This window comes from Strix aluco, chromosome Z (assembly GCF_031877795.1).
Source record: "Strix aluco isolate bStrAlu1 chromosome Z, bStrAlu1.hap1, whole genome shotgun sequence".
NCBI lineage: Eukaryota > Metazoa > Chordata > Aves > Strigiformes > Strigidae > Strix > Strix aluco.
The window spans coordinates 39051738-39079004 of record NC_133971.1 but is presented as its reverse complement, the minus strand read 5'-3'; the positions used below and the strand labels follow the sequence as shown (position 1 = coordinate 39079004).

Genomic DNA, 27267 nt, shown 5'->3' with positions numbered 1-27267 from the left:
AGGTCAGCAGTACAGCTGGTGGTGTTTGACAGCCCAGAGCAACAGAAATGGGGTTTCTTCTAGTTTGTCTTTTATTTTTGGGACCTGTGAACTATGCATCCTTAAAATATGCTTTAAGGGAAGCATTAATTTCTTTGCACTGTATGGAAGTAAGCATACATTGTTTACAAAGTTTTGGGAAGGTGCAAGGGTGTGGAAGTTTTCTAGCATGTTTGACATGCTTTGTTACACTAAGCATTTGACAGTAGAAGAGTGTGAAGTATCTTAGGATATTTCTCATGTTTTGGGTGGTGTCAGGTGATGTTTTGAATTGCCTCCTGAAAGAATCTGATTCCTTTCCAGGAAACCACCCCCAAACCAAGTAACAGATAAGCATGCCACTCATTTCTGAGCGCAGGCTCATGTCTCAGGAGGCTCAGATGTTATCCCTTGGTTGTACAGTGCATATGTTTCTACTTTCTGCCAGTGTGGAACAATGTGGGTTTGTATGAGTGTGTAGTAAGTGGCACAAGTTAAAAGTGGTGAAAGAATACATGAGGACGAGACTGAAGATGTTGCAGCCTGTTCAGTGGCTCATTGCTGTCTGCCTGCTGGGGTTTGCTGTCCACACAGCTCAGATGCTGTGTTGGCAGAGCCAGACTTGGGGGTAATCACTGTTTTTATTTAGACACTGTGCAAATTAAACTTTTTTTTTTTTTTTTTTTTCGTTTAAGGTAGTTTAAACTGAATTGGCTGATGTGATGAGTAGAAGTACTTGGTTACAGAAATCTGGATTGTGTGGAGTAGTACTATTCTTGCAGAAGAGTGACATGCAGATAGCATAGCCTTCCAGCAGATGGGTGGTAACAAGTACAGAGCGGGCTGAAGCATCTGAGATGCTCTAGCCAAATCCGTGCATTGGAAGCTTCCCTGATACTGGTGAGCTGGAAGCACACATTTACGTGTGGCCCTGATGAAATGCTGTGGTGAATAATGGATTTAAAAATACTGCATAATACCCTGTTGAAAGCTAAAGGGCGAGAAGTTTGGGAATACTGAGGTAGCAACCTGCCTGAATGGCATGGCAAATAACAGATTTGTACAGATTGAATTATGTGTAACTCTGTTAGGTAAGGTAATCGGTTGTATATTGTGCAAAAACTTGACTTTTCCTGAAATCACTCTGAAGCAAGCTGCAAAGTAAAATACTGCATCACTCTGTATACTACAGTACAGTTGTAAAAGTGGTGAAGTTCTTGTCTAGACTGCACTACTGGGAGGAGATGCCCAGACCATGAGCTCCTGTAGGAGACCTTCTACTTCTGTGGGTTTAGGAGAGCCTGATGACTGATGACCAGAGCCAGTCCTCTCTGGTGTTTTTAATTGCTAATGGTCTCCTGGGGCCTTTGATCTCAGCATTTTTCTTTTTTTTTTTTTTTTTTTTTTTTTTAAAAGGAACACAGCATAGGCACAGGTCAAAGGGAAATGGCAAACCTTGGGTGGAGAAAGAAAAAAAGCATAACATGGAAAAATTCAGGTGCATAGAAACTTGCAAGGAAATGTGGCATTTAAATAGTTCAAATAGATTTTTTTTTTTTTCCCCCTTGCATTTCACTCAAACTGTATTTGTGCAACCACATGACCACAGTCTCTAGGGCATAACTGGCCATATAGCCAATGACTATACTTGTATTTGGGTGGTGTTATGTGAAGACTTCCACAGGGTGGGAATAAACAAGTCATTTATTTCAATCATATTATCAATGTGTCTTAATTTTAAAGAAAAGCCACTATCTGCTCTACAGAATAGAAAAGATGCTTCAGCTAGAGAATTTCAAATAACACAGGAAGAGGGAAGGAAGTGTTGAAATGGTTACGGCTGTTGTAATGGAAAAACTGTATAGTAAATCTTTTGGTTGTGCTATCTCCTTATGGCTTTGTTTCATCATTTTTATTTTGTAATGGGTAAGACAGTGTTTCTGCAGCCTCTTTTCCACCTGTCCTTGGGGTGACCTGTGTTTGCACATGAGTGGGATAGTTGGAATACTTTTACAGTTTGTTAAATGAGGCTTGCAAACAAGGTGGAATGCTTTGTACAAAGCAAAATATGCTTGAAATATGACACAAGTGTTTTTGATGTCTGTTGTAATGAATGACTTCTCTCTTTAAAGGGCTAGCATACTTAAAGAAGCCTTACTAGGCAAAATTGCGGTAAAATTATTTTGCAAAAGTAAGTTAAGTTTTGCATAACTTAGTGGCTTTAGTTGATATAGCCAAGCAATTAACAAATTTGTTAACTCTTTGTATCATGTTATAATGAACACTCTGTAGTCATTTTGTCAGTGTGAAAGATAAATGCCATATTTGAAAACTTTTTAACCAAGTTTAAGGAGTTGGGAGGCCAAACCATAAAAAAATTCAATGCTAGATCAGTTTTCTTTACATTTTTAATTAAAAAGATACTTTGGTATTTGTTTCAGCTTGACATAAATACTGCCTTTGATTTAGTTGAAAAGCTCCTTCTCTACTCAGCTTTTAACACGACTTCTAAAACATAGAAATCATTGAGTTTTCACTGCTGAAAGATGATTAGTTGAGTATAAAAGCACATGTGGTGAAAGCAAGCTGTTCCACAGTGCTCATAATGTATTGTGCAGTTAAGTTTGAGAGCAGAGGATTAGGTTTGGGAAATAGTTTCTCAAAGAACATAAAGGAGAATGGTGAAAATTGATTTGCTACAATGAACAGGTGCAAGAAACACTGCTGGAGGACTTGCTGTAATTTTTGCGCTCTGGGATAGCTACTCCAGTTAATGTTTCATTAATGTTTCAGTGCCTTTATTGTCATTGTGTGTATATCTGGAGATGCGTTGCCTCCCATGAAAGGGTAATCTAGCCTGTTTAATAATAACAACTCTTTTGCCTTGAAAGAGTGAAGTATCAGATTTTGCAGCATGTGAGACAAAAGATTCCTTTGGTACTTCTCAGAATAAGATTACAGTTATCATGTTTTTCCTTCACCAGCGTGCCTGGCACTTCAGAGTATAGCTCAGACTTCCCTTTGTTAATGGAAGAGAAAGAGGATCTTTATGCTCTTCCGGTTTTGGTAGTTTTTATTTTCATAATTAATTTTGCCATTAATACACGTGATTTATGCCTAAATCCCCTTCAGGATTTGGTTTAGAAAGTTAGGTTTCAGTTAACTGAAACTTGAGCAGTCTTCTCAAAAAATCCCATCCCTAAGAAATGTTAATTTCAAAAAAAAAAAAAAAAACCAAAAACATGCCAACTTTGTGGATACTCCATACAATACAACACAGTTGACCAGAAAGCCTGAGAAAACAGTCAAATGCAGTTTTGCATCTCTTAAAGCACACCAGAAAAGTGTGGTTGGTTAGAACTGCTGGTGAGGATGCGCCAGGCAGTGATGGTTTTGGTAGGCTTTCCTCATTGGCTGCTTCAGAAAAAGATGGAAACAACACTAGTAACCAACATAAAAGTAGCATTCGCTTCTGGGTGTTAGGTGCAGAGATGTGGAACAGTCATGTTTTGTGTTCAAACCCAGGCATCTCAGCAACAAGAAAAACCATGAGGTTTGCTGAACAAGATGCAGATGACTTTCCTACAGGATCATTCCTGATGCACCTTTATTAGCAAGTGAATCCCGCTGTGAGTAAATTAAGAGTTTGCAGGCTCTATATGCCTCAGCTAATTAAAAGTGTTGACTAAGTTTCATCAGTATGAATATAAAGAAATTTGTGTTTGATATTTTACGAATTAAATTTAAATGATTTTTGCTACTTCCAGTGTGGGAGGAAGGCTTGTCTCTTTCAGCTTCTTTTCTATAAAGGAAAACAGTGAGGAGTTTGTTCAGCTTCTGAGTGCAGAAGAAATACACTTAAGCATTCTTTGCATAACTGCGGGGAGGAAGGGGTTGCTAGCTTTCTCATTGTTCAGTTTGTTTCTTAATTGCATTATACAAGTTAACTATGAAAACACTGAAAAATACCTAGTGGAACTACAAAGAAATGCTCTGTGCTGTACTGTGTTCCCATAACAAATGCTTTTGAGTTAATTTTGTTGAAGATGTATATACTGTTGTTTCAAGCTGTTATACCAGGGCAAATGACAGGTAGAAACTGAGTGACTGATACTTTGTAAATAGCCACAGTTTCAGTGACTGTTCTTAAGAACGCAGGTGGCTTAAAATTGCTCTTTGTTTCTTTTTTTCTTTTATGTATCATACCTGTATTCTGAAAGCCTGTCTCTTATTTTTTCCCTCTGTGTGTATGTGTTACAGTGACTTTATAACATGCAAGACACTGATGCGAGGGGGAGCTCCCCTGCTTTCCTCCGGCCTCAGAACGGGAGCAGTCACAGGTCTTCGGGGTACGTCCCGGGGAGAATTGCCCCTCTCCGTCCCCCACCACCTTCGCAGAGCCATGCTGCAGCTGAATTTACCTCTGCAAGACAGGAAGCCCGGACAAGACTCCCATCCTTACCAGTGGATCAGCACCGCCGCCAGGCAGAAGCCAACAGGCATAAAAATACTCTCATTTGCTTTTCCATTTCTAGCCTTTCACTTTTTATTGCACTGGGGATTTTTTTGGGAATAGCTTCAAAATATGCTCCAGATGGTAAGTTCTTTTGCAAACAAAATCATCCTAGAAGTTATGGTCCCTGTGAACGTAATTCAATAAGTCATCATTGGGAGTAGTGTTCAAAGTGCAAAAATAGGACACTTATTGCAATTTTAACATGGAGTGAAGCAGTTTTGGGGGCTAAATTTAGCTCCTTTTTCTGTTATCAGTGTAATTTTTATGTTTTTAATGTGAATAATTTGATTTACTTACATGAAACAAAAAGGCACAGCAGTAAATAAAGACTGCTGGTGAAGGGGAAAGAACCATGAGTGTTGTAGAAGTGTAATTATTTTTGTCTGCAGAAGAAGCTGTCCAGTATGTTCACAAATCGCAGTCAGAATGAAGTCCTGACTGTTTAAGCAGTAACTGAGGAAGGTAGTAAAAGAGTGTTCAAGTGAAAACGTTTAAAAATCTACCAGAATTTATACTAGCAGTATAAACAGTTTGCTTTGTTTATACACAAATTGGGCAGGGATCTTTTTGATCTATTAGCCCTGATTTTTTCCAGATAATCTTAGGAAACTAGGCAACTTTCACTGGATTTGGAAAAACTCCCAAATGTGTTAGAAGGTTATAAAGCATGAAAGGTGATGTGATTAACCGCTGATCACTAAGCATACATTCCTCTGGCCAAATACTGCTAGGAGCTGCTATGACATGCAGTTGCTAAAGTTTGGTAGTATAGTTTGGAGCATGGGCTGTTTTGTTGGATTTGTTTTGTTTTGGTTTTTTTAAAGGCAGAAGTCAGGTTTCTAAAAGCTAAACAGGGTTTTGAATTGAAACTGTTGGCTATTGTAGCACAACAGACTTAGACTCTTCAGTGGCTTTTGGCACAGTAACTCAAAGTTCCAGTTTCCAAAGTCAATGCAACACAGGCTGAACAAATTAGATCATCAATGAAAGATTTCAGATGACAGTACAAAATGAGTGCACACATCTAACTGGACTGTTCTTGGTGGTGGCTTGCCGAGATCTCTTCTTGGGTGAAGTTACTGAGTATTATTCATAATTATGAAGGAAAATAAAAAAAACTGAGGGAGTAGTAAATGGAAAGTTACTGCTATGTTGTGATCCAGATCACTGGTAATAGGGCATATCTGCAGTAAGTACTTCATTTACAGCCAAGTTCAAGAGAAAGCTGAAGGGTGACTTAGCCAGTTGACTCTGAGAAGTACTTTGGGGGGGGAAAAAACCTTCCCGCTTTGATACCAAGACTTTAACTTTTAATTAACTAAAAGTTGTGGATTTTGATGATGGTTTTAGTAGAAGTGGGGTGTTAATTGTGTGTTGTGGGATACATAAAATAGTCCCCTTATGCTTTGAAAGCTGATAATGTTAAGGAGGTGGCTTGACTTTTTAAAAAATGTAAGTGGTTTTGGAATGGTTTTGCTTCATCTGCACTAGCTCATTCCAGAGGCATTGAGTTGTGTGGATTTTTGCACTTAATGCATGGTCAGCACATGGCTGATGGATCACCAGGAGTACTGAGGATGTTGCAGGAAGAGTTGCTGTGATTTAGTAGATGGGCTTTTTTTTGTCTACAGTAATGACTTACATAAGGACTAGGGATTAAGCCAAGGTCGTGACCGCTTTCCTTCAATGTCCCACTGCTTCTTGATGGAAGTCCTGGCCAGTTTTCAGCATTAATTGTTGCACTGTGTCTTTCTGCAGTTTCCCTGCATTGTCCTTTAAAAAAACCAAACACGCACCTATAGAATCCTTTGGGAACCCTGACACAAGGGAAACTCCTACAGTCACCAAGGAAAGGCTGAAATTTTAATCTTGCAGTATAGTTTTTGCAGCAACTCCACAAAAGTTTCCCAACAGGTTGAAACGGTAATACGCTTCGCTCCAACCTAGTACATGTGGTACTGCAGCCAATGACACCAGTTCCAGCTAGGTGTGTTCTTAATGGCTAATTGGAAATCCAAATTGTCAGTACTTTTAATGGCTGTTTAAAAGGCAGGGGAGCGAATGTGACACTTAGTAGTAATTGCGTGTAAATCCTAAACCTCCAGCATACCTTCCCCAAAGGGAAAATGATACTTATCTGCATTTCTGTTCCTGCCTGTCAGCTGGTTTCTCTTTTCCTCCTTGCTTCTATCTTCCTGTCATCATCTTTTTTCCGAAGGACTCCTGAACACTGAAGATCAGGGAGAGCACTGGAAATGCAATTTCCTTCCCTGTTTCCAGGGGCTTGTGCTGCAGGGTCAGGATGACAAGCTGGGGAGATTTTCAGGGAAAAGTTCTGCTTGGCCTTTGCAGCTCTTGGCTGGAGTTTGCCCAGGGTAAACAGGATCCTCAGAAAATTTAGCTGCCAGACTGTGACAAACTTCTGCCGAGCATAATATAACACTGATAACTTTTTCCCAGAGGCCTTCAAAACTCCAGACTTGGTGACTAAGCAGGTAGAAAGTAGCTCTTTATCTCCATCTTGAGAACTGTTTCCTGCTTTTTCTCCTGCCAAATTTCATATCCTTGTTCCAGCATATGGAAGGTTCTAAAATACTTTTTTTTTGCAGGGTATTTTTTGGTTGTGGTTTTTTTTTTCCTTCACCATTTGCAAAAATATTACTTCCTCCCCTCCCTGCCCCCAACTCTATTAGAAGCAACTAAATCTTAAGGAAAGCTGACCCATTTTTGCAAAATACTCTGAAGCAGAGGCTTGACTTCAAGTTTTCAACATGAGTGGTTAAATTTGGCAAGGCCATACTACCTAACATTTTCTAGTCTAAGCTTCTGTTTTCATTTAACCTTAACTGTAGAGGCAAGGACTGTGGCCTGTAAAATCTAATCAGTAATTTTGGAGGTAGCATATGGTGAAGTACTAAATAGTTCATGTTTCCCTGCAACCCACTGCAATTGGTAAGGGAGAATTTCAAAATGCTTTTCCTGAGTACCTCTGATCTGCTTGCCAAAAAGTTGATCCACCATGCTTCAGAAGCATGCTTGCATTACAGGACTGCGTATTTCTGATGCTGATGCTTCCTTGCTGGATTGCAATGTACAGTAGAGTTAATTTTTTTTGTTACCATGCTATACCTCTTCTTTCTGACTCAACAGAAAAGTTTCAGTTACTAGGTCTTCTCTGTGAATCATGTTAAGCAGAAATCATCAGGTTGCTGACTCACGGTTTCCTCACATTGCCCTTTGCTACCAGCCAGGAAATAAGTGTTTCTTCACAGTGCTTGTGTGCGTGGTGTGTGGGGGAAGGGGTTTAGTGATTCTGCCTAAGTCAGGAAATAGAGATGAGTGCTCGGCACTCTTGCTGATCGCAGTGCTTCTTGCTTTTTGGCTTTCCCTCATGTGTTGAATTTCATTTTCTAGACGCTGTCGTCTTAGGATCCCCCCCAAAAGATGTTCTTTTGCTTTTATCTTTATATTACTAGTTGGATGCCTTTTGCCTGTATGCAGTTCTGCTAATTTTTTCCCATTGGTAGTCAAATCTTGGTTTATGTGGGTTTCCTGAGTTGGAAAGGATTGAAATGTGGAGAGTAATACCAAAGGAAAAACATTTCTGTCAGCAAAACTAAGGCTGGCTTGTGTTAAACTTGTGCATAGGTTTCACTTTCTTTAGATTTTGCAAGAATGGGCTTTTGCCAATAGCTTTTTGCCCCCAAAGTTGCATTGCAGATGTGTGGGTGTTTTTCTCCAGAAGATAAGATGTGAAAAGGCTATTTTGACTTAGTCTCAGTCAGACTGCTAACCTGTTTGTTTTGGCATCTTTTGGTTGTCTTTTGCTTAAGAAAAATATTTTCAGTCTGACTTTTCCTTGGGTTTTCTTACCAAAAGAATATCCTTCCCATTTCTGTAGTATGTCTATGCTGCTGCATTACTCAGCTGCTTAATATGCTAAAGATATGTGTGCTGTAAATACTACATAGCTGTAACTTCATCTGAAATCACACAACCCTGTCACTTCTTGCTGCTGCTTCTCTTTTTCTGGCCTCCTAGGATGGTATTACTGCCTGTGTAGTGCCAGACAGACCTTCATCAGGGTTTCAGCAAGGGTTGCGTGTGTTGCTTCTCTCTTGTGGTTTGTAGCCTGACATTTAAGCTGACTTCTTAAGGAGTACAAATTGTGAGTTTAGACCTGAATGTCTTGTCTCCCAGGAAGCTGCTCTAACCAGTAAGGTATTATACTAAATATACTAAGGATGTCTTGTCCCTCTTTATCCCTTACTTGCAAACCCACACTGAGTGATTTGGATGCTTAAAAGCAAGAAGGGATCACTCGTTCTCACAGAGGGAGAGATCTTCAGGGAGGTGAGATATTTAGATGCTTTACAACCATGTTAGCTGGCCCAGGTAACTGGCCTAGGACATCCAGTGATCAGTGTGAGTGCTGTGGATCTGAGTGCTTCCCACTGACCTCTCCTCATTTACTGCAGGTGATATAGAAAATCTTTAAAAAATCAGGTGGCGTTCAAAAATATCTATTGTCAACAGTGTATGTTGACAGTTCAGTCTGTGGTCATCAGTAGTTTAATTCAGTATAAGAATGCCTTCCCACTCTTGAGAGTTTAGCCACCTTTCAGGTATCTTTTTGGCTGCTCGAATACAAACAGTAACATCAGTGGCTGCACTATTGTAACCACAGAAGGAGGTGGGAATCCTTTGTGGGTGACTGCCTTGCTCGTGTTCATCTTAACGCTGACTTGATTGATGTGATGATGCTTGTTTATAAAAGCTGAATTTCACATTGTATTGCAGAGAATTGTCCCGATCAGAATCCTCGTCTTAAAAACTGGAGCCCTGGAAAAGATCCTGAAAAGAGAGTTTTTATCAAAAAGGGGGATTTGTTTCGTCTGAACTCGGATGCTACAGTACACTCTATAGTTATACAAGATGGAGGTATGAAATGACAAGATGAACATCATGCTTCAGTTTACTGCATAGTTTTCCGTTCTGTGATTACATGAAAAACGTGTTGGAATCTTGTATTTCAGCTATTGACCAGTTCCCCTACTTCTACTTTTCAGCCTGCTACCAGGCCAGGGATATCATTAAAAAGATGAAAGAACACTATGGAGTCTTTTCAGTGGAGCACTGACGTGGTTTTCTGTAGGATATAGTAAAAGAAGACTTGTGTAGTAGCCTTCCTTGTACAAAATCTTTTCTGATGGTGACTGTGGTATGATAGTAATTCTACCAAAGTGACAGAAAAAATTGGGAATTAACTGACCAAATTTTTAGAAAGATAAATCACAATTGGTAGGAGTTACTTTCCCAAATATTCTTAAACATATGCAAGAGTGTAAAGCTTAATTCATGGGTGTGGAAAATAAATCTGTAATTTTTCTGTTGTTCTTATTGCAGAACTTGGTTCTTTGACTCTATCTGAATTTTGCTTTGACCTACAGAAATATTTTTTTTTCCTTTAGGGTTACTTGTTTTTGGTGATGATAAAGAAGGTTCTAAAAATATTACCTTGAGAACTCGATTTATCCTGATAAAGGATGGTGGAATGCTTCATGTTGGAGCAGAGAAATGCCGCTATAAATCCAAAGCAACTATTGTTTTGTATGGAAAGTCAAACGAAGGTGCTGATGTGCCAGAATTTGGCAAAAAATTTATTGGTGTGGGCCCTGAAGGAACACTGGAGTTGCATGGGCACCAGAAGTTATCATGGACTCTTCTGTCAAAGACTGTGTATTTCTCAGGGCTGGCCTATGGTCATTATACATTTAAAAAGAATTTTTCTCGAGGACTAAATGTGAGAGTGATCGATCAGGATACAGCAGAGATTTTGGAAGTGCTGAAGTTTGATACTCATGAACGTTCAGAAGAAAGCTCGAAGCTCCAGAACTTACTGGAAACTGGAAGTCCTGGTCGCATTGTTGCTATTGCTGTAGGAGATTCAGCTGCTAAAAATCTATTGGAGAAAACCAGAGTGACTATTCAAAATCTTCTGGGAAGTAAATTTGTCAGAAAATTGAGTTACAGGTAAATAATTTATTTTCCCTTTTGTGCTGAATAAAGATTAGATACATATTCTGCCACCTTTGGGGGATTCGTTAAACTTTGAATGTCTGTTCTTAAAGTCTTCAAAGGATTCTCTGTGTTGTACGTAGTACTGCAGTAGTAGTATTCAGTATTTTGATAGTGCAGAGACTAAGAGTTATAGGTATCTGTGTGATAGACTATTACTCATAATTGCTTTCTTTCACTATTCTTTACAGAAATTAAAACTGGGTGCAGCGAGAAATTTTTCCTCATTCAAACACACAGAAAACAGTTGCTAGGTGAATTTTTAGTATATGTTTGGAGGAGCAAGGAATGCCAAGGTAGAAAGTGAATACAGGGAAGGGGTGCTAATCCTGTATACAAACAGCGTCTTATTCATACCTATGCACTGTTGAAATGAAAGAACATTACCCTTCCACTGATTCTGCAAGGAAACTGATCTCTGAAAGTATTTTGTAATTGAAGTACACTTGTGAGATATTTTTGTATCCTTTGACCGTTCTTTTCAGTTGGTGAGGGTTTGGATGGTAGGACAATAGAAGACATGTAATAGGAATTATTAAAGCACGAAACTTAAACTGCTCTGCCATTCATTTAGTTGTTGCAAATGACTTTTTGCACTGTGTGTTCTGAACGTGGCTTTGTGCTGCACAGGGTTAGGAATACAAGTGAAAAGGACACCAGGTCTCCTAACTAACTGTCAGTCTGTTCTTCAGTTTCCATTAAGATCATGTTGTATAACCTGTTTCTATTTTCCAGGAAATCTGTCATTTAGTTTTTCCGTTCTATTCTTACCCCTTGCTATCCCACAACATCTGGATTCCAGTTAGTTTCCTCCCTCTGCTTTGGCAGAGGCAGGCTGGGGCGTCAGTCAGGATGGCATGTTCTGACCCTGGTTCCTGTCAGGAGCACATCTGTGTCAGTGGCTGTGTAAGCATGTGGTCATGGAATGGAAAGTGCTTGCAGCTCTGCCTCTGAAGCAGTTTGGTCAGAGGTGCTGATGTAATATGTACCACCTCGTGAAAGCAGTGAATCCTGTGTGGAGGTTGTTCAGGTCGCTGTGCAGTCAGCCTCGACCTGGTGCAGAGACCTAGGTTTCTGGTGTTTATCCCTGCCTGTGACCTCCACACTGGTTTGTTTGAAATGAGGATCTTCTTCAGCCTTCAGTAGGGAAGAAGCAGCCTTTCTTCTCTACTGAACAGTTTCTTTTCTGCTTTTTATTAGTTGGTAGAGGCTCCATAAGCACACAAAATTGTCTTCTGCTGTGGAAGACAGGTGAGAAGCTCTCACCAAGTGCTCAGTGAGGAAAAGCGGGGTTGTTTTGTTAAACCTGTAAAGCTAGTGAAGAAGATTTTGGCATGGAGGTGAACACTTCATTACATCCCTCTTCCCTTTGGCCTCTTCCTGCAAAATAGTATGCATTAAAATATCTTGATACTTACTTTAAATGTTGGTATGTGAAACATTCAGCTTGTTCACTGCCACTATTGAAAAGCTGGCCCACTATGTACTATTCTTGTGAACAGGTTAACACTAAACAGTTTAATTTGGTCTTTTAATCCACTCAGTAAGAACAACATGAGGGGACTGAAATAAAGGCAACTGAATTGAAAGTGGCTTTAATATCTGCCTTTGAATCAACCATTAGCAACAGACTACAGTTCATCTAGCTGACACTGTTTTCATTTGGGGTGAATGATTCAACTTTAATGATGCAAAACTGTTCAGCTTTTTAATAGATGATCTCGACTTCTTCCTCTGCACACATAATTATGACATTACAGAGCAGTAAAGGACAGCAAAATAGTCTTGTATTTCGAACTTGGTGGCAGCTTTCTGTGGCGTACATTGTTTGTTTTTCACTTCCAAAAACTTGGGTGCATTGAGCAGAGCTGTAGGAAGGGGAAGTACATCCAGGACAGTTCCTTGCTCCATGCCAGTGCTCAGTCAAGTAGGCGACCAGATGACGGAAGGGGCAGTGAGGGGGAAAAGCAAAAACCTTTGGTCTTAGCCTTCAGAAACATCAGTGATCATTCGTGCAAAGGTTGTATAACAGTGTGCGATTCCTTTTCTGAGTCTGAGCATCCTGAAAGATTCAAAACATATTGCCCATCAAGTGCAGTGATAGCCAGTGGCTGCTGCTGCCTGTGTCCATCCTTCCCGGCCTGATGCAAGCGTGGTCTCCAGGGACTCCTGGGCACCACTCTGGGACGCCACTTGTGCGTTGATGGTAGAGGGCTGTGGCAGGAATGTCGGCACTGGCTCCTAGTCTTCCTGTGGCCTCATAAAGCTGTTAGGGTATAGGATCCTGAATCGCTTCTGTCACTCATGTCTTGTGATTTGCTTTTGGAAAAATGGTATCTTGGATGTTGTACTAAAAATGTGTCTGAACGTCTTCTCCGTTAAGAGTTCTTGTATTTGCCAATTTGTATATAGGACATCCAATTATTTTAAATTGTTTCTTTTCAGTGAGATCTACCCATGTTTCTTCTGCATTTTGAAGTTGAATTTTAACATTAATTTGGAAGAGCGGGCAGAAGGATTATCTATGACTTCTGTGCTCCTTGTCTTGTACCTGTTTGTGAAGAAATTGTTAAGGGCCATTATACTTAAACATTTACTTTCGTTTTTTACAGGCAAGCCTGGGCTTTCGTTGGTGTCATAGGTGGTGGAAATTCTTCCTGTAATGAATCAGTGAGAGACTATGAAAATCACAGCACTGGTGGGAAGGCTCTTGCTCAGAAAGAGTTTTTCACATTGGATGGTCAGAAGTTTGTTGTGAGAGCTTACAGTGAATGGAATGATGGTAGGAAAGCATTTTGTGAAATCCTGCAGTTGGGGAAGAAGTAAAAAATGTTGTATATGCTTTTTTTCACTCGAACTGTTGGTTGTAATTTAAATTTCTGAGTGCTGTAAGGGGGGTTTTTTGTTTGTTTTTTTCTTGTTATGGATGAAGTATGAGGACACAGTTCTTCAGTGCAATCTATTTTCTCAACCTATTTGTATACTGTATGTGAACAACATAACATTAAAAGTCTTCATTTTTAACATATTTAGATACAGATAAGGGGTTTTATAAAAGGCTGAAACAGGCTTTTTTTTCCTTTTAGTAATTAGTCATATATTTTAAATCTCAGCTTCTGAGACGGTGATTATCATTGTAAAAAGAAAACTTGGTAGAAGCAAAGAGAAATTTAATTTTTTATTCTTGTTTTATTTCTAAGTTTTATTCTTGGTACAATCTTCTGTTGCTGTTTGATGCTGAACTTTAGTCAGCTTTTCTCATAACAAGTTGAATCAGTGGTACAAAAAGCCTGGAAGGCCTACCACTCATTTGTTTTTATCCCTTAGTAATTTTTGTGTTTAAGATATCTTTGATCTGAGTTTCACTTTTTATGGGCAGTCATCTTTTTCTCTTTGTAGAATTGCTAAGCAATATTGTATTTGCCTCAGAAGAATTTTTTTGTGGTAGTTGGCTATTTATTTGTTAAGTAATTGAGCTATTTGATACTACTCCTTTACTGTTCATTACAGGCCTATGAAAATATATAGATTTATTTTAAAAAGTAATAAAATCCACCAAAATACATCTTTTACTTACCAGTAGAGTTAGGGTCAAGAGTGAGCAAGAGTTGCTGAACTTATGCAAAGCCATCACAATACAGTGAAATAGCATGTGTGTGTAATTTACCCTGCCAAACTGTTTCATTAGTTGTGAATAAAAAGAAAAGTCCCTCTACTTTGTTTTGCCAGGTCCTTGATTACATCTGTAGAGTTTTAAATTGCAGAAAAATGTCACTTGAAACAAGTAAAGGTAGCTGGACCTACAAATTGTTGCCATATGATATTAGGTCTTTTTTTTTTAAAAAAAAAAGATAAATTTTTTTCCCTGTCACTGTTAGTTCCATCTTCTCCATTTGTTTTATTTGAGATCCACCAAATAAGCAGGCTGAAATGGTATCTCACACTGGCACATTTCAGAGCAGAATTGTACTTTACAGGGCTTTGGAGCTTGTGAAATCTTACAAATTTATTAGTATCTCTTGGAGATGGTTTCATATAAAGGTGAATATAATCTTATATTTACTTCTTTTTTTTTTTTTTAATTAGGTGTCCCAATTTCCGGCTTCCAGGTAGAAGCTGTAGGTGGAGTGATACTGAACCTTCTGGATGATGTTAGTAGTTGGGAGCCTGGAGACCGGATTGTGGTCGCAAGCACAGACTATTCAATGTATCAGACAGAGGAATTCACTCTCCTTCCCTGCCCAGAGTGTACAAAGCATCAGGTCAAAGTCAAAGGTATGAGAGCAGTCACGACTTGAAGATTCATGTGAAATACATATTCACCATAGTACAGCCTGGACAGTCCCTTTCAGTGTGAGCGGTAAAGAACAGGCTGTTCACCTATCTCTGTATTGCTTTTTTTCTGTATACAGGAATGTGTACTTCTGCTTGCTATAAAATTGCTCAGTATAATGCCAGGTTTGCCTCGCAGCTTACCATACTAACTTTTCTTTCTCCTTTCTTCACAGGGTCATTGAACACTTTAGTTTTCTTCCAAGAGGATTACAATTGTTTTCCTTTCTTGGCTCCTTTCTGTCTTTTCACTAGTTCTCTTTATGCTTGAATGGCTGTTGTGGTCATTACCATTTCCTTTAGTGCCCTTCTCATCTTTTGAAGTGTTATCATTATAATTTTTTCTGTTGATATTTATTAAAAAAGGAGAAAAGGAAAACAAAAAAGGGAAGAAAAAAGAAAATGGAAATCTTTGAACCTTTTTTCTTCTCCCTCGCTGTCTCTCTTCTCCCTCGCTGTCTCTCTTCTCCCTCGCTGTCTCTCTTCTCCCTCGCTGTCTCTCTTCTCCCTCGCTGTCTCTCTTCTCCCTCGCTGTCTCTCTTCTCCCTCGCTGTCTCTCTTCTCCCTCGCTGTCTCTCTTCTCCCTCGCTGTCTCTCTTCTCCCTCGCTGTCTCTCTTCTCCCTCGCTGTCTCTCTTCTCCCTCGCTGTCTCTCTTCTCCCTCGCTGTCTCTCTTCTCCCTCGCTGTCTCTCTTCTCCCTCGCTGTCTCTCTTCTCCCTCGCTGTCTCTCTTCTCCCTCGCTGTCTCTCTTCTCCCTCGCTGTCTCTCTTCTCCCTCGCTGTCTCTCTTCTCCCTCGCTGTCTCTCTTCTCCCTCGCTGTCTCTCTTCTCCCTCGCTGTCTCTCTTCTCCCTCGCTGTCTCTCTTCTCCCTCGCTGTCTCTCTTCTCCCTCGCTGTCTCTCTTCTCCCTCGCTGTCTCTCTTCTCCCTCGCTGTCTCTCTTCTCCCTCGCTGTCTCTCTTCTCCCTCGCTGTCTCTCTTCTCCCTCGCTGTCTCTCTTCTCCCTCGCTGTCTCTCTTCTCCCTCGCTGTCTCTCTTCTCCCTCGCTGTCTCTCTTCTCCCTCGCTGTCTCTCTTCTCCCTCGCTGTCTCTCTTCTCCCTCGCTGTCTCTCTTCTCCCTCGCTGTCTCTCTTCTCCCTCGCTGTCTCTCTTCTCCCTTCCCCCTCCACCCCTCACCAACAAAATGGTTATGAAGTAAGTGGCACTTCCAAGCCGCTGCTCATACAAGATATCCCTGAGTAGTTGCAATCTGTTTTTCCTTTGGATGTGATGCATGCAAAATGATCATGCATGTTGTTGACAGTTTCCTTTTTTATTATCTGAGTCATCCTGCTTGACTTCATAAGAGCCTCCCATGGGACTGGCTCCCTGGCTCTGCTGGTGTCGGTGTTTTCCTTCTGCCACTCTGTGCCAGTGCCCTCCTTCGTGGTGGTTGACCAGCCTCAGGTCGAGTGTGCCCTCTTGCTCCCTTTTGGTGGGCTGCAGCATTAGTTTGCAGCACAAACTAACTAGTGTTAGTGTGCAGTATTAGTCTGCAGCAGCCGATTGGTGCTCTTCAGGACCTGGTGTTGTCCCATTCACCTCTGTACAGTGCGACTTCCTCTTCTTCAAACTGCTCTTCTCTTTCTCCATTCTCGGAAGTTTGCTGTGATTGCCCTCAAACTTTTCTGTTCCCCTATGTCTTAAGGGACTGCCTGTTTGTGTGTCCACTTTCCAGTGCAGTTTGTATCCCATGGCATTCGTTATCATGGGTCAGATATGCTTTACTGCATTGTGAAGTCCCAGATATGGAAAAATCATATCTAAGTTCACCTTATTGTACATCAGGGGGTACCAGGCTGCATGAAGCTGCACAGCTGACATAGTGCCATAGAGTATGACACTTCCTGGGCTTTGTTCTTAAGTGTCTTTCTTAAGAGAAAACTTGACTTGAATGTTGCAGTATGAAGTTTAAGAAGGTTTTTGTCACCACTGAATAGTGTATGTGCAAACTCAGTTTCATCTTGGAAATCATGTACTGTGAAAAAGCAGCTGCTTTTAAAGAATTTTTAAAAATTAATTTTTCTTTTACAAGACTTATGGCATAAAATATAAAATCTTGGGTTTTTTTGTTTTAAATAAGTGCTATTTGAACTATATCTATATCTTTAAAATATGTTAAAGGAGCTGAACTGGTCCATCTTGGTTTTTTAACCCCCAATATCAAATTTCCTTTTTCATGGTAACAGATAGTGCTTAAAAATACCCCCCCCCCAAACCACCTTATATATTTTTTCCACAAAGAATGAATGTTCTGTGGAGTGGTAAACTTCACATGTTGAAGAATTCACCATCTTTTGAAACGATTTCTTGTATTTTTTGCTAAGTTTTTGGATATTTTGGCCCCTTTGTTGTAGAAAAACTAAAAAATATTGTTTTGTAGGAGCCTAGTTACTCTTTCTTCGCTTGATTTATGTATGCTACTCAAATACAGGGAAAAACAATAAGCAAGCCTTCAAGGAGGGGGGTACAGTCCCATTTGCAGACATCTATTCTCTTTATAAATCCTCAACAGTACAGAGTTAACACCACTCTTGGTTCTGCTTCATATTGTGATAATGACCAGTTTAGGCTTGTATCCTATTGTAAGCTTTGGAGGGATAGTGACAGTCTATATGCAGGGAATCAATAAATAGGGGAAAAAAAACCCAAACCAAAACAAGGGGTGGGGAAATATTTAAAAAAAATAAACACATAAATACATTTTTTTTAAGCTTTACAGGACCAGAAAATTTTCTCAGTTTGCACAGACAAATAAAAAATTTATTATTTCTTTGGAAGAACAGTGTAAAACCTGAATATCTTGTTTTCCCTAATTTTAGTTTATGCATTCTCAGAAAAGCTATCTAGGAAAGAGCGAATTTAGTTGCTAAAGTACATACATTTTTCTTTAAGAGGGGGATGAATACAGTATTTTTTAAAGGTACTTTGGCCTCATTTTCCATTCTTAACTTTTCTTTGGAACAGATTAAGCAGCCAGCATCTTTTTTTTTTCATTTAAAGCCAATCTGCATCTGTGTTTCATTAAAAGTTTTCTAGATACATTGGATTCATTTAAACTTTTATTTGTTTTTTACCCATTCTGTTCACAAACTATTGGACTGAAGTTAAGATGAACTTGCAAGTAAAATGTTGGGATTTGTTTAGGATTTGTTGTCTTACTGAAATGAAGAGTATGTAGATAGCACTTGTTTTTGTAAGGAAACATAAAGTAACATACTTGATTCATCATCCTGCAAGATGCTTAACTATCACTGAGTCAACTGCAGTCTGGAAGGGGGGAAATTTGCTTGGTGTTAGCTGGGTTAATGTATATCATCTAACAACTGCGTGCTTTTTGTGTGCCTTAGCATAAAAGAGCTAAGAGAGAACAGCATGTTAAGGTATCAGAATGCATGGCTTTTGTTGCTACAATTAGCTTGCTTATATAAAAGCAGTTGGTTTTGGTTTTAATCAATGACAACTCTTTTTTTTTTTTTTTTTTTCAAAATTGTTTTTGAACAGAAAATCCTCAGTTTCCTCATGTAGGAGAAGTTACTGATGGAGTGGACATGAGGGCAGAAGTTGGAGTTCTTACGAGGAACATCTTAATCAAGGGGGAGACAGAAAACACATGCTATCGTGAAAAGGAGTGTCAGTTCTTCAGTTACGATACATTTGGTGGACATATCAAGGTCTGAAAAACATTTTAAAGTAGCTTTCTGTCATGTAAAGGCATGTTGAGGACAAAAAGAATAATGCTAAACTTGGAGGGATTTGAAAACTTAAAGAGCATCAATTCATACAGCTGCTTTACATAGAAAGGACTAGATTAGTTAGATTTAACTCATCAAGTTAGTCTGCAGAATTAGAGGAAGGGATATCAATGCATGAAATGTTGTAGAAGTATTCAGCATATATTGCAGTGTTGTATGGTAGGGATTAAACCTTACAGGTGACATCCATGATTGTGCATCCTGTAATACTGTAGAATAAAGTTTGATCTCCCCTTTTTCTGTCTTCCCTCCTTTCACTGCCTTTCTCCCTCCCCAGGTGATAAGCATTGAATCCTAGAGATCTGCCTTATCTGAAACTGGGCACTAGAGAGGCATGGAGAGGAAAGAAACTGGGTTGGACCGTGGTGTTTTTTTATTTAATTTTTTAAAAATTGAAAGTTCTAAGGTTATGTAAAAGAAACTGCTTCTAATTTCTTGTATTACAATAAATATAAAGAAAGGTGAGAGAAAGTAGTATTATATAAACTAATATGTAAATTCGTATTCACTTATGTTTTTAGATTAAAGGGTTGAACAGCAGTGTATCAAGACTTCACTAATGCTGGAGAAGTTTGAGGCCTTGTATTTTAAATGCAAATATATTTGTACTCATTATGTGTTGGTCACAGTTTAAATCTCTCTTTTTAATATATTTGGATGCAGATTTTAGTTTTATAGTGGTGAACATAATGGTGGGAAAGAAAATACGCCCTTTCCCTACTGTGTGTCAGCTTTTGTTTTGTGAAGGAGTAGTAGGTGGACTCAAGGCACTCTTTTGTGTTTAAGATAATGTAATGAAAGAAGATAATGACAAGCTGTGAATCTTGCAAAGCATGACCTTGACTGTCACAGTAGTGCAAATACAGCAGACCCCTCAGATGTCTGGAAGATGGAACAGAAAACAAACATTTTGAGTCATCAAAGTTGTTAAACTGTTCCCAGGAGACTGTTCAGAGTAGCTGGTGTCTGCTGCCAAACTTAGACTTCAGCACTAAAAGCATTTTCGGCTTATGTTAATCTTGTGTGCTCAAGCAGAGGGAGCCTAGGCACTAGCAAACGTTAATGGCCTCAGGGGCTTTGATCATCCTGGATTTTCTACTGGTCGCTGGAACAGTAGCATAAAGGAGGCTTAGTGGCCGTGAGGAGAGGTGTTGGATTGTAGTTTTATGACTGCATAAGTGCTTTTAAATGTTAAGAGTGGGAGATCTCAGGGATGCCTGGTATTGACCATCCCTTTGTATTTTAGACATACAAACCTTAGGAATGCAATTAGAGGAGGGGAAAAAAAAAGTCCATATTGCTAATTTCCATAGAGGACGAAGTGCATAGGGCAATGGTTATTTTTGATTTAAAAGGGTAAGTTAATGAAATAACAAAAAATTTTTTTTCAATTTAGCTCCTCGCAGTTTAGCTGCTGCACTTGGTTTCTGTTTTCATAGCAAGTTAGGTAGAAGAAAATAGTTTTGCTTTCCTGTCTTACTGGTACAGCCCCATTATGTTTTTACTCTGTCTTGGGTGGTATTACTGTGAAGTTGTATGACTCTGAAGGCAGTTTCATATCTTCCTTAATAAAGAAACTCCTCTGGAATGCTGTGCCCAGTTTTGGGTTCCCATTGCAAAGAAGATGTAGGTGCACTGGACTGTGTCCCATGAAGGTGGGAGTACCTGATGATGATGAGGAGGAGCTGAGAGAACAAGGCTTGTTTGGTGTGGGGAAGATAGAGAAGAGGGATCTTATTGCTGTCTTCAGGCACTGTGGAGAATTCAGACAGGCCAGAGCAATTCTTGGAGGTGCATGGTGATAGAACAAGAGGCAATAGGACCAAGCTTCAACAAGGCAAATTCTGCTTAGATACCAGGAAAACGGAAGGGAAGAAACAGTTGATGTTATGTGAGCATCTCTGTGGCTGGAGGTATTCCTTGGGCGATGTGCTGAGCAGCTGTCTTTAAGCTGACCCTGTGCTGAGCTGGTGGTTGGACCAGGTATTTCAACAGGTTTTTTTGAATCTGTTTTCAGTGATTTTATTCAATTAAGTCTGTCCCAGATGGGCTACACTGCTACAGCTTCAGTATAGACAGGCCTTGATGTCGGTAACTTCTGTTTATTTGGACAATAAGTGGTTATATGTAAAGAATATTTAGCATGCCAGGTGGTAAAGACCAAACAGTGAAGTGTGGCAACATGTCTGGTGAAAATTTCTCTTGTTTTAGCCACATGGAGATTTAGTTTTCATGCTCATTTATGAAGGATAGTGTTTTGTAAGGCAGGATATAAAGCAAGACAGTGACAATTGTTCCAACTTTTCTTGTGTTGGTCTGTGGTAACTGTGTACATCTAACTTCTGTACATCTGATATAGGTGATGTATTAACTTAAATTTCCATTAGTTAAAAAGCAAATAGTTAATTATTCATTCTGGACATCTCACTATGTTTTTAGATTTTGAAGAATTTTACATCTGTTCATCTGTCCTATGTGGAATTGAAGCAAATGGGCCAGCAGCAGATTGGAAGTTACCCTGTTCACTTTCACCTTTGTGGGGATGTGGATGAAAGAGGAGGTTATAGTTTTAAGACTTACCTGGAAGGTCTTTCCATTCATCACTGTTTTTCCAGATGTGTGACTGTTCATGCAACTAATGGCTTGCTGGTAGGTGCAAGGAGAATAAAACATGCTGTGTTGAAAGAAATGTTTTAAAAAGCATTTAGAGTGAAAATAGCCCTCTCCCTTCTTCAAGTTTAATGCTCAGCACTTTTTCTTTTTATTGCAATGAATAAATGAACAAGTGAAAACAGTAACTTATTTTTAACAGATTTCACCATTCTGTTTTTTCAGATTATTCCAGGCAGCTAAGCTGTCCAGACATAGTAGTATGTTTGTAAGGGATAAATAAAACTGTGTGCTTGGATCATCTGAACTGCTGATACTGAAGCCTCACTCTGCAGCTGTGCCAAGATAGTTAAACTAGATGGTACTTGTCAAATAAATCTCAGTAAATGCTATTGCTACTGACCTAATGAACTTGTATTTCTGCAGATAAAGGACACCATTGGCTATGACACACTAGGTCACTGTTTCTTCACAGAAGATGGCATTGAGCAGAGGAATACTTTGTTCCACAACCTTGGGCTAGTCACGAAACCAGGCACTCTTCTTCCTACAGATAGAAACAGCAGCATGTGTATTGGTATTAGGGATAAAGTGTATGGAAGTTATGTCCCAGTGCCAGCCACAGACTGCATGTGAGTCTTTCATGATGAAAAAGTAAAACCAAACCAGCTGCAGCAGTTAAACTGCTGATGGTGTCCTGACAATATACAGATGGGAACATTTTTATGTATAATTTAATGGATGCAGACACTTTAAATGTAGTTCACACAGTAGTGGTATTAAATAAATAAATAAGCATTTTGTCTTTTATTGAAGAGAAAGAAAAAGTTGTTTCTTGTGATACTTGTTCAATAGACTTTTCAGGCCACATGTTTACTTCTGTGTAAAGGCAGGCACATTCTCAAGTTGTCACTGCTAGTTTTTCTGCAAACTACTAATCTCTTGTAGAAGCTTATTAAAACAGTTTATCATTATCTGAACAAGTATGAAATAAAATACTGTGCACTGGACTAAAAAAAGACGCATTTTTGACTTTTAAATGTGGGGGGGGGTTGTGATTTTTATTTCATATGTGAAGTAGTGACTTCACATGTCAGTTTAAGTTTTTGTGATGTGCTTGTTATGAAGGGGAGATATTTCTGTAGGGACTAGACCTTTTCCATAATAACTTTCTTCTGAATAATATTTCAGGGCAGTTTCAACATTTTGGATTTCTCATCCCAACAATCATCTTATAAATAATGCAGCAGCAGGTTCACAGGTGAGGTGTATGGATGTAATTCAACACAAACTACTTATGCTACTGCTATTTGTAAAACCTGTAACATTTACACTGCCAAAAGTACATACACTTTTCTTTTTTATGTATGAATATCTTCTCTTTTATGTTTGACAGCATTTTACCATTACAAGTGCAGGGTTTGTCTAGGTGTGCATTTAAGAGATGCCAGAGATCTTTGTTCTGGCTGGAACAAAGATGATCTCTTCGGCTTTGTAATTAATAGGCCTGACAATAGTGTCAATGTGTGTATGTAGGAATAAATCCTTTTATTTCCAAAGAACTAGTGCATTTCATATTAAGGTTTCTGTATTTTCTGTAGATTGTCATGAATTTGCTGTGTGACTGCTCCACAAGTTTTGTCTTCATAGTTCTAGTCATTGGAATGAAAAATGACTTAAAAAAAAAAAAAGTTCATTGTGTAAGAAGCAGCTAAAACACTTTTATTGTCAGTCATTAGTAATTTGTTTCTCACCAGTGATGGCTTATATGTTTTTGTGAACCTTATATTAGTGCAAATCTCTTGTCACATCTGCTTGTGAAGTAAAGCTGAACTACTCAGTACATGTTGTGGAGGAGGGCTCTGGAGTTTGTTCTATACTGGATGAGAGGATGACATGTGCATGGTTTTGAGTGGATTTTTCTGAAGAGATCAGTGGGAATGGAAAACAGCAAAGACTGTTGTTGTTGCAAAGGCTCCAGTGCTGGAGGTAGAATATGAGTGTGTCTCGGTGTATTCTTAGGCATAGAATACGTAATAAACTGTTATTAATAGAACAGGATTAAAAATATTTAGATGAGTTGATATATTTCAAGTATAAAAATTTAGAAAATTTTGTTCTGCTTTTTGTGTAATCTGGCTTTTTTTTTGGACAAACTTTTCTAGTTGACTGTCTACCACTGGAAAGGTTCTAGACACACTTATTGAATCAAACCAATTCTTCTCTTCCCAATGCAGTGTCTTTCCAGTTCTTCTGCTTTATGTAATACTCCTTTACCTTGTTTTAGCATTGCAGGCTAAGATAAAGGAAATGGCTTCCTTGATATGGTGCTTAAAACATGCAATGTCTTCTGACTCTGTAGCATATCCCAGTAAATGTCACTGCCTTTTACTACCAGTATGTGCATGGTCAGAGCGAGCATTTGTGTGTTGTGAAGTTTTGCCACTCTGATATATCTCCCTTGCATTGGATGTAAACACATTAGTGTAAAGGAACTACAACTTATTGTTTCAGAAACAGAATACTTCAACTGTGTTGATACAAACTCTGCACTGTAGAGCTTTTGCTGGTATAAACTATAACAGTTCACAAGCAAATAAAATAATCCCATTCCCCATCCCCCCCAGCTCCTTCATTACACAATGAAGCCTATTGTAAGGGTGTATCAGCAATAGACGTTTCTTTTGTTTGAGCTGTATATGAGAGAGGGTGAGGAAAAAGAAACTTTGTCATTTTTTCTGAATGCTTGCAAGTGCTTAAGGAGCTTTTAAGTTCATTAAACGTTTTTCCAAGCATCAGGATGTGTTTTGGATAAAAATTACTTGAGTCTGCCAAGCACAGAGCTGTATTTAATTATATGTGAAGTAAGATTTTGGTATTTTTATTAATGGAACATCCACATTTGCTTTGGAACTGTTAATCACCAGAAATGTCAAAGTGTGTCATCATTACAGATGGGAATATGTTACTGAGAAGCAGAATTTCCAGGACTGTTTGGAAGATTAGTATATTCTCAGAGTGAAATGAGTGAACTCTATGACTGTTTTTCATGGGATGGATCACTCAGTAGGCAGTGTTTCTTTAGCTACTGTTTAACCCTTTAATGTGTCTTGTGCAGTGATTTTTTTTTTTTTTTTTTTTTATTTCATATGTGCACAGAGCATGTGGTCAGGCAAAATTTTTCATATTCATAGGTATCTGCTATGCAGGTGCTGTTGTGATGACACCTCTTGTGAACCCAGATATGTTTGAAAGGAAAACTTTTATGGGTCTCATTTAGCAGATAAATCCAGCTTCTTTAAGAGCAGGATGTTGAAGAAGTGGAGAAAATGAACAGATGCTGAAATTATTACTGCATGTTATTGGCATAGTGCTCTGAACTGGCCAGGCTTCTTGATGTGCTTTTTTTCCTTCTTCTGAAAGCCCTTGTGGGTTTTTTGGCTGTGTCATCAAATTCTGATGTGAGCAGAAATGAAGAAATTTTAGTCAGACTGTAACAGTAAGGAGGAGAGGAAAGGTTTTGAGTATTTTGCTGTAAATGGTATGATTTACTAGTAAACAAAGGAAAATCAAGTGTGTGATGAAATATAACTGACATACAAAAATTGCATTAACTCTGACACTTTGACATAGTAGCATCAGACTCACTTATAAGTAATGGCATTCTCTCCTTACTTGCAGGATGCTGGAATATGGTATTTGTTCCACAAGGTTGCTACAGGAGATTCTCATAGTTTAGCCATTGAAACCAAGTCAGAGCTTACACCCCTTGGAATCTTCTATAACAACAGAGTTCATTCTAATTTTAAGGTAATGTATTATCTCATTTTAAAAAATTGAAGTTCTTTTGTTTATAACTATTCTATATTAAGACTTGTCTGTTTACATTTTAAGCTGGTTAGGTGGTGGATTCATGCTGTGTTTGAACTGCATGATTCTATCTAAGTATTGTAGAACAGTGGATAATAAGCATGTGTATAGTTTCTTACCACATTTTGAGTATTCACTGTGTTTAATATCCTCATAAGGCACAAAATACTAAAATGAATTAATACTTCTACTGAAATAATTTTCTCAGAAGTAGCATTTCAGATGCTACTCTCTTACTGATGGCATTGTTTTCTACTCTGAAGAAAGCTGGCCCTTGAAGCATCAAAGTTTTTTACAGTTGTTATTAATCTAATAGCTTCCTGGAATAACTGTGACTGTTTTTCTGAGTCTCTAACGTACAGTAACTCAGGTCTTTGCACATGGTGGCACAGTCTCTGACTAGAGATTAAGCTTCCACGTTGCCTTCAGGAGCCCAGTCATTGGCAACAGTTTTTTGTTAGAGGGTCCTCAGCCTAGATACAGGCATTCAGTATTGTTTTATTAATGTGACTTTAGTATCTTTTCCACATTCAGCTAAGTGAAGTTAAAGTCCTTAAATTAATGTTTTCATTTGGGATCTAGCTGCTCTGTGCATGTGTGAACATATCTATATGTATATATAAAAAATAATGACATTTACAAAGCCACCTAACTTGAAATATTTATTTGTGCTTGAAGTTTACCTAATAAAGTTCAGGATCACTATTGTTTTGGCTTTTTTTTGTCAAGTGAAACTGGTTTTACTTGGCAGTCAGGTGTCTGGGATACCAAGAAACAATGCACGGTTTTATAGAAGTTGTGTTAACGGTGTGTTTGTGATGGATATTTGTTCAGACTGGAATTAAAACATACTGAATAAAAAAGTGTTTCAGCTGTATAGCCTGTATTATCTTTAAACAAGGGTAGCAGTTTGTGCGCTAGCAGGTCTGAGGATCTACTCGTGTAGGAGCACTCAACTGTAATCATAATTTGGATCAGAGGTGAAAGTAGCTGCAGGTATTTGTGTATGTAATTCAGGTTGAATAACACAAATGCTTCCTTCTGCTTCTGTTTCCTCAAATTATTTCACACTGCTTTACTGAGTTTCAAGTTGATTGGGCAAAAATCAGCTTCAATGGTGAAGGTAGTTTAGTTTTAAAGTGAAATGCAAAGCATTTTTTACAGCAGTGGGTTTTTTTTCCATTTGTGAGAATATTTTAAATTCACCACAAGATTGGCTTCCAGGTTTTCTAGAACAGCATCTGGAAATAAGTGTAAAACATCACATAATTAGATGTTGTGAAAGAAATCTGAAATGAACTTTAATGATTTTCCATCACTTTTTTAATTTCAGGCAATTCTTTTCCTCTGCCCAAATTAGCATAGACAGATGCTGTTTTTCCCTTGGATATTATTTCAGTTAACGCCAAACTGAAAGATCTAAGAGTTTCGAATACATGTATTAAATGCAATGTAAAGCTTAAATTTTACAATTTTTTAGAAATGTTTACTCTGTCTTTAGTTTTGGATAATATGAATTTTCTGTCCTTGCTTGTTTCAGGCTGGTTTGTTCATTGATAAGGGTGTTAAAACGACTAATGCTAGTGTTGATGATCCCAGAGAATATCTTTGTTTGGACAACAATGCAAGGTAAAGGATATTGTCTTTAAAGTGTGTCAAAAATGGCAAAATTCTGAGATTGCTGTCACATTCATGTGAGGAAAAACATTTTTAAAACAATGTAATTATTAATAAATAATAAACAACAAGTTTATATTTTTATATATATATATATATATATTTCCCTCACTTGTTTATTTGGTTTGGGAACAACAAAGCATGGTGTGCCTTAAAGGAGTTGGCTGTTTCTTCTGAGTCCTTGCTCAAGATAGTTTTCAGCCTCTTAGAAGACATAATTTTAAACATGCTCTACTGTCATGCTTAAAATATTTTCTGGAATTACTTCTAAAAGTAAAGTCTTACTTTAAAATCTGCTCTCTGATTTATGACTCAGTTTTAAATAATTGGTAGGAAAAGGCTTAATAAGGCCAAGTAATACATCCATTTGCCTT

General features: G+C 38.5%; 1 protein-coding gene across 2 annotated transcripts in view; it reads left to right on the top strand.

The window, feature by feature from the left end:
- Positions 1-27267, top strand: part of CEMIP2 (cell migration inducing hyaluronidase 2) — a 51407-nt gene that overhangs the window by 9164 nt on the left and 14976 nt on the right. For both annotated transcript variants that reach the window (XM_074812743.1, XM_074812742.1), the window contains exons 2-12: positions 4279-4615; positions 9335-9475; positions 10006-10567; positions 13225-13394; positions 14699-14887; positions 18486-18655; positions 21176-21385; positions 21773-21978; positions 22538-22607; positions 25028-25156; positions 26757-26845. In XM_074812743.1, coding sequence (XP_074668844.1) covers positions 4291-4615; positions 9335-9475; positions 10006-10567; positions 13225-13394; positions 14699-14887; positions 18486-18655; positions 21176-21385; positions 21773-21978; positions 22538-22607; positions 25028-25156; positions 26757-26845 — 2261 coding nt within the window. In that variant the 5' untranslated portion in view covers positions 4279-4290. The remainder of the gene's footprint in view (positions 1-4278; positions 4616-9334; positions 9476-10005; positions 10568-13224; positions 13395-14698; positions 14888-18485; positions 18656-21175; positions 21386-21772; positions 21979-22537; positions 22608-25027; positions 25157-26756; positions 26846-27267) is intronic.